General features: G+C 42.8%; 1 protein-coding gene across 3 annotated transcripts in view; it reads right to left on the bottom strand.

The window, feature by feature from the left end:
* Nucleotides 1-7,665, bottom strand: part of LOC134621085 (SLAIN motif-containing protein 1-like) — a 19,849-nt gene extending 12,184 nt beyond the window's left edge. For all 3 annotated transcript variants that reach the window (XM_063467518.1, XM_063467517.1, XM_063467516.1), the window contains exons 1-2: nt 7,126-7,665; nt 4,719-4,861 (exon numbers count right to left, since the gene is read on the bottom strand). In XM_063467518.1, the coding sequence (XP_063323588.1) occupies nt 4,719-4,861; nt 7,126-7,520 (538 nt within the window). In that variant the 5' untranslated portion in view covers nt 7,521-7,665. The remainder of the gene's footprint in view (nt 1-4,718; nt 4,862-7,125) is intronic.
* Between the last annotated feature and the right edge of the window lie 435 nt (nt 7,666-8,100).

The raw sequence follows: 8,100 nt of genomic DNA on the forward strand, positions 1-8,100 counted from the left end.
TTTTATGGCCGTCTTGACACGCCAACATTGCTTTGAAGACGGCAGCTGACTACGAGTGGTTTCAGACATGGTCCCCGTCTTCAAAATGACCATTTCAAAAGGCAACACGATCGCAAGTTCAATGCACACAGTAGCAACAACTTTGTCTCCAACGACCGGTTTCCTTTGACATATCCTGATGCTACAGTCACACAGACTCTGAATGTGAAGTCGTAGCTTACTTGATTGTGCGTTATAGTCATATCAAACATGGCCACCTAGAGACTGGCACCATAAATTCAGCAGGAAAAGTGCTTAGCAAGAGATCAACTGACTGACATCCAGACAGCTGGACCCCTTTTTGCAACCATGTGTTGATCCTGGCTGGTCACTAGAAAGAAAACAGATTCAAGGCACTTTTCAATAGCACCAAACATGAGCACCAATTATTTGCACTAGCAAACCTAAACTTTGACTTAGTGATGGCATGATACCATTAGAGACTTGCTGAAACTGGATAAGGAGGCGGGGGATGCTTTTGCACAAAGAACAGGCATACATGCAGGCTTTAAATCTTGCCTCCTTTCTTTATTAATTGATTTAATCAAAAACATTACTGTCACGGTAAATTTTTGGATTGCGTTGGTGAATCTCCACTCTGAGCATCTAACAAGATTAAATTCAATGTTGCTTTTTCTGCAAGCTTTGCGGTTACAGTGTGAAGATTAGCCTTTCTACACCAACAGCCGGCCCTTGATGGAAGCAAAAATGCAGTGTAAGTGAAGTATTTCTTTGACTTTAACACTGCACATAATTACTTGATTCCCAAGTATGTGGAGGCTGAGCGGGATCGTATGCAGACGAGCGCGCCCACGCAGGTGAGTGGAGCTCCATCTCGCCTCATTAAAGGCTGCGGGCGTTAAGCTGCCTGTTCAGCTGAGGCCGTGGGAGAGCTGTCGCCTCCACTCACACTTCACAAGCAGCCCCATCTTACACACACACACACACACACACACACACACAGCAAACTACAAAGAGACCCATCGATTTGATGAGGACTCCGATAAGCACATGGACATCAGGACTGATGATCCTGATCTGCTTTTTCCAGGTCACCTGTCGATAAACTCCAAACACGAAATCCATTTTTACAGACCCACGAGGTAACCATGACAACACTAAGCCAAGCGGCGGCCTCAGCACTGCCATCGATCCTTGCTTTAACCTGCTGGTATATTTAGACCAACTTCCTGTTTTACTTCCTCAGATCTTTTCCGGTTGCTCAGTATCGCTAAGCGACGCCTGTAATTATGACAGACACGCAGGTCAGCTGACCCGGGCCTGATCTGCCTAAGACGTGCCGACGGACTGCTGAGCCCTGCAGTGCACGGATGAAGGTGAGCCGACCTCAGACTGATCACCGTGACCACAGAGTACTTAGGAAGCATTACTGAGGTGACTGCTTATCTTACTGGCTTTAAAAAGTGGATCATTTAAAAAGAGCGCTAGTGACTGTGCTGCCAGCCGCTTCCATTCATCTCCAGACCTGCTGAGATTTTACCTCTTACAGAAAATGTCTCCTGCTTCTTAAGCCGATTAAACAAATGCAGTGTCACGTTACACTTGTGCTCTAGCACACTACTGCTGCGTCTTTGCATATCAGTCCAAACACCTCCCGTCTGACCATCACAGGTTTATCTGAACAAGTTTGAGGGGTGAGATACATTTTTTAAACAGGATTTAGGTAAAAATGTCATGTCCCTGCCTTCATAAGCTTTCATATTGGTAAAAAAGGGATCACCATGATAAATTCTGGAAAACACTTTAGTGCACCAACCTTCGTTTCTTTATATATTGCTTACAAAGAGCCAGACTTTGTCATTTTCTAAAGAGTCACCAGTTCTAGAGGTTTTCTAAAGTGTTTCTTTGGACAATGGCTGCTTTTTCACTCATTTTCAGTCCAGTCCTTTAGACAACAACATTTTTCTTGAATCTATGAAAAATATCTGAAACTTCAGTGGATCATTTGTTCACTGAAGTCTCATCAGAAATGGTCTCAAACATCTCAGTGCATTCCTATTTTATTGTACTTTTATCTTCGAGTACTTTATTTTTCTATTGTCCCTTATTTTTGTGTTGACTGTAAAGCACTTTTGTCACCTATAGTTGTTTAATATTTGCTATACAAATAAAGTTGAAATTTCGTTGTCCAAACTCTGTTTCTGCCTTAAATACTGTATTTACATGTTTCAATAAATCACTGCACCCATTTCTTATTTTACTAGCGAGATAAACAAATGAGTGGTAGCTCTTTTCTTGCTAATGGCTCCTCCCAAAAAATGGCACACAGAAAATAGCTACACAAATATCAACAACTTTTGTGTGGCCGTTAGTTCGACTTTAATGCATGCAATGTTGGACTGAGCAAACTGTTCGGTCCACAAACAGTAAACCACCACTGAGAACACAACTTCTCTCATACACGATCCAAGACATGAAGATCAAGAAACAAGCTGCTCAAGCCGAGTAAGTTGAGAAGCCAAACAAGCAGCTGTCAATCTTGATTTTCAACAGGTAACAAAAGCAGAGATGAACAAGCTCGTATTTTCTGCCTGTACTCATTCATACGGCACAATCACCAAAACAGAGTGTGGTGTTTTTCCTTCTCCTCCACCCCACGCAGTTTGCTGGCAGCTTTGTGCTAATTTCAAACAGGCATCTAAAACAAAGACTTTCTGTATGCATTTCATTTTAAAGAGATATTGGAGCAGACGAAGTTTGGCGTCATATTGTCAGAGCAATTGCACAGGTGACGTTTTGACACAAAAGGAACCTAATTAATGACCTTCTAAATACAATAACACAAACTTTCTTGTAACACAACACCGCTCATTACAAACTCAGAAAATGACCACAAGAGCAGGAAGAACAGTTTCAGCTGGAAAAACTAAAAATTAACATTGTATAATAATAATAATAATAATAATAATAACAATAACAACAACAAATTAATAAAAATAAATGGAGTGCAATTACACTTTTCTTATGCTGACATGCCGAGGCCACAGCTGCCCACAGATGTGCTGACGTATCTAAAGTAAAGAGAGTCTTTACTTATTCATGACTGAATGAATTATTACACATTGCTCAAGTAAATGAGAAGCTGGGCTGTTTTTTTTTTTTAAGGGAGGGCTTTTCTTTTAATTTCTACCTCTGCATTTGTATTCTTAGTACAGCTTTGCATGATTCACAGTATCAAAATAATCCTCTTATCTCATTATGTCCTTAAAGCTAGCCTTCTTCTGATTGGATGCTTCTCACAAACAGAAGCTTTTGACAGCGAGTGGGTGTGGCTTGAGTGCCTGAGACGACCATATTTAGATGCCTGCTCTCTGACATCAGCGCCAACAGACTCAAGCTGTCACTGACTGAGCATTCAGAGCAGTCTGAAGTCTGAGCTTTTGGTTTTGATGACAACTCTTTAAAAGTCAAGCTTTGCAGCTTTTCTGTATTTTAAAGATGAATTGAAGCTTTTAAAGTTTTATCATACTGGTGTGAAAAAATAAATGATTTAAATGTGTCTACGTGTCATTTTGAAACTCCCGCTCAAACGACAATACAGTTTTAAGGAATTCATCCACACTGAACAAAAACCAGTGTTGACGAATTAATCTGCTGAACCCAGTGACTCATCTCATCAGTAATACACTATACCGCCAAAAGTATTCACTCATCCATACAAACTATTGAATTCAAGTGTTCCAATCACTTTAGTGGTCACAGGTGAATAAAAATCAAGCATCTAGCCATACAGACTGCTTGTACAAGCAAGCTCCATAAAGACACAGAGGAGAGAATTTGGTGTAGAAGAACTTGACTGGCCTGCACAGAGTCCTGACCTCAACCCGACAGAACACCTTTGGGATTAATTCGATTGCAGACTGTGAACCAGGCCTTCATCCGACCGTACTTCTGGAAGAATGTTCAAAAATTCCCATAAACACTCCTGAACCTGAGTTGAAGCTGTCCTGTCTGCAAAGGGCCGACATCATATCAAACCCGAAGAATGGGAGGTCACTTAAGTTCAGATGTGTGTGAAGGCAGATGAGTGAATACTTTTTGCAGTGTAGTGTATTTGTGCTCAACACATTTCTTTCTAACAAGCCAGCAGCTGTGCTGTGTGCAAGATCTGTACGAACTAACACCAACACTTCCTCCTGGCCAGCATTTGTGTTGTGAGAGACAGTAGGGGCGTGCGAGGTAGCGAGAGCTCGTGTTTTTGGCAAGACACTAAAAGCTGTGTACATCAGTTTTAAAATAGCCTGGAGGCGAGCGGCACCCTGCAAACTAATCCGCTGCCTCAGCCTTTGGTTTTAGCGTGCACTGAACAACAGAACTGCGGGGACTTCAAGCTCTGAAATGCTCCCAACATAAAGATGCATTTTATTAAGAGAAAACCGTCTTGAGAAACACCCACAGGCTGAACTCCAAGTTAATGAGGAAGAAACTCCCACTCTTCACTCATCTACTCAGAGAAATATCAGACTTGATCGTCTTTCTTGCAGCAGTAGCTACAGCAGTGCTCCCAGCAGCAACTTAATCGTGTGACTCGTGTCTTCTTTTGCACCATTGACCTGCACAGCTAGGTGTGTGCAATCCAACCTCCCTTGGGGGACCAGTCAGAGTCGTTTTCTCTACACACAGACACACAGATTACAAACAAACCAGTTGACTCGCACCTTGCTCTAGCCGGAGGGACAGCGACCTTCTGGCGGCCTCCACCTCCGATTTGGGGCTGTCCAGAGCCTGCCGGCACCACTGCAGCGGTGTGAGGGCGTCGCTCGTGGTCTCCGACCTGCTGTCCTTTGATGACACATATAACCTGAAAAGAGAAGCAAGAGTGAACTAGACTTCTGCACCTTCTATAAGCTCTGATAGGAGACTGGCCAATCCCAGATCTTTTCAAACATGATCAGGGGAGCAGTTTAAGAGACTACAAAGAGCTGGACAGTGTGTACACTTTGGTGGGGACAAATCTGGGAGAGCCAAAACTCAAAGGTCAACAAAGACTTACTCTGTAGTAAGGTGCTTGAATGCTCATTCAACTGGACCTATTTAGCCTATAAACCAAGTAGTCCATCCTAAAGTTTCAGGGCGTAGAGATGATGTTACTGCCCAACAAACAGTTCAAAACCAAAGAATGTGTTTGTGTAACTCTGAGAAAAGCGGTAAAAGCTCACATTTGAGATGGCAAAACAAGAAAACACAAATTACTGCCATTGTTTTGCCCAAGTTTGTGCTTGAAAGACATCTAAAACCAGTACTTAACAATGCCCAACTGAGCATTTCCTCCTTTTCTGTCATAAGAAGCTGTGGTCAGGCGTTTACATACACAGGCCTGTTAACTTGTTATCCATCATGATCGATTACACCTGGTAGTTTATCTTTGCGACTATTAAAATATATAGACAAATATTACTCTTAATGCCATCTTCCTCTTTTAAAACTTCTCCTGTTTCATGTCAACATCCTCCTCACTACATATCTAGCCTTAATCACGTGGCTATTCTTTTAACTCAACTCTTAGCTGTTGAATACAGATAACCAACTCAATCTGGATAATTCATACATATATAATCTGTCAGCACACAGTCCCTGACAGATCGCACTCCAGACTCCATCGTTCCTTTTGCGCCACCAACTCGTTTCCTCCTGAGTCAGAGAAATCTGTCTCCCACTCAGTTTGAAGGTGGTGTCAAGCCTTTTTAGAAGCAAGGAAGAGGCTCAAACAGAGTGAATCAAATTATTCTGACAGCCCTGATGATGCTGCTCTGCGGGGAACATGGAAGAAGCTGAATTATAGATTAAAACCCCGGCTGACATCAGGTGAGAGTGTGACCTGAAGGGGACTGAGTGCACACCCACACACGGCTCTATATATGAGGGAAAGGTGCAGTATGAATCCGGCGAATAAAAGGATGTGCCGCAGCCTTCAAACATGGGTTTGATCTCCTGAGGTTCTAATAAATCACTCATCATATACATGTAGGATTTTTTTTTCCATTAAAAGAGTTTTTAAAGTAAGTGTATCAAATGTTGGCAAATGAACAAACAGTGGTGTTTAAGGTAGTAAAGTACTAAATATTTCAGGTAATTAATAAAGGTGGGCGGATTGATCCGAATATTGATAATACAGATACCAACGCTGGTATTGCTATTGGACCGATACTAGTGCAACAGGATCGATTCCTTCAGTATTTAGCCCGCTGAATTGTGTTAAAAATATACATATATATTTTTAAGTATATATAAAAAAAAAAAAAAAATCATACCTCAAACGTGCACTCTGAAAAATGTCTGAACATTTTTGTATTGACTGTCACGTCTATTTATTTTATTTACAGCCTACAGCACATTTAAACAACAGACGTTTAGAGATAGACGCATTTACATTCCAGCTCTCCAAAAAAAACCCAAAAAACAACCCAGTTTCAAAATACATGAAAAGCTCACGTGTGTGTTTTGTTGTGTTACTTTTTGTGGATATTAAAAATGTAAATGTGTTTAGATTTTGTAAGCTGATGAGGAGTCCTTTCATAAATTATGACAAACTGCTCCCCCCTACAGTTAAAAATATCGGTATGGGTATCGGCAACACTGACCCTGTATTTACCAGATATCGGATCAATACCAAAATGTGCAGTGTGGCACAGCATTAGTTATTAACCAGTTCCTGACGCTACAGGCTTATTCACAGTCTGCTTCACTGCTACAAGTGAAAAAATGACCACTTGTATTAGTTAAATGCAGCCCTGGGTCACTTCCTGTTTATGAGTTTGCACAACACCTCACAAGCTGTGACAAAAATCAGCAAAAAATTTCACTTCCTTAATTTGATTTGGTCCTCTCTGCAGTCACTCCACAGCAAAACACAAGAAGCGTTTCCCTGAAGCTTTAAAGGCAAGTGGCAGCACATAAGTAGGGCCTGATTAACTTCAAGGTGTGTGTGGCTTTGTTGGGGCACTGCAGAGGGCTGGAGCAGCTGAAAACAAAGCTTTAAAATCCCACATTTCAGTTAGAAATCACAGACAACATGACTGAGCAACACATGGTTGGAAATGTTAAAAACAAGCACTGTGCAGTTACCAGGTTTCATCAGACTCCTCTGAGCAGCTCAGGGAATTCAAATCCAGAAGCTCCAGCTCGTCCAGAACCGACGGCTCGGATGCATCCTCCTCCTCCTCGTCGTCCTCCTCCCTCACAGCAGCAGCCGCTCCATCCCTGCCGCTGTGCGGGTGGAAATAGTCGAAAGGCTCCTCGGGGGCGGAGAACGAGCCCAAGGACGAGTCGCACAGCAGGGTGGGCAGCGGGCTGGGGAGGCAGTATCCGCCGGCGCCGGCTCGGGTGCGCAGCTGCTCGTTCTGCCGCTCCAGTTTGCGCACCAGCTCCTGCAGCTTCTTCACCTCCAGCTCGGCGTTCAGGGTGTTGCTGTTGCAGTCCACCTCCGTCATGATCGCGGGGTTCAGCACGGCCGCCTCCATTGGAGCAAAGAAAAGCACACAAAAAGACCACAATACCAGCCGCCTTCACCTCTACCTCCACCTTAAACCACAAATGGAGGACAGGTAGGGCCAAGCTGCTGCTGCGCCCTCAGACTGCTTTCTGTATTCGGCAGCGGTAGTAATCTGTCTAGTACGCCTGTCTGGACGCTCACCCAATGGGAGACTATATAACTCCCCCCCCCTCCCTCCGACACATTTACACACGTACCCCTCCCTCTGTTCCTCTCCCGGCACTGATTACAGGTAGAGGGTGCACCTGTCAGTCGAAAATGTGGGCTAATGTCCAACACACCTTACCGTAAACATATGGCATTTAATTTTTTCATACTGTAACACATTTCTATATTCTGCTTCACTCAATGCAAACACACTGCCTCAGATAATATTTACTTATTATAAGCTTTCAACTAATTAATTATGTTATTTTATAATGAGATGAAGTTATAATTAGCAACAGACGGGCACACATGGCCGGCATTTGTGAAACTTTGGCGACATCTAGTGGTTGAAATGAGGGATATATCAAATTAAATATATATTATTTAAATAACAGAAATAA

The sequence above is a fragment of the Pelmatolapia mariae genome, linkage group LG23, assembly GCF_036321145.2.
Source record: "Pelmatolapia mariae isolate MD_Pm_ZW linkage group LG23, Pm_UMD_F_2, whole genome shotgun sequence".
Taxonomy (NCBI): domain Eukaryota; kingdom Metazoa; phylum Chordata; class Actinopteri; order Cichliformes; family Cichlidae; genus Pelmatolapia; species Pelmatolapia mariae.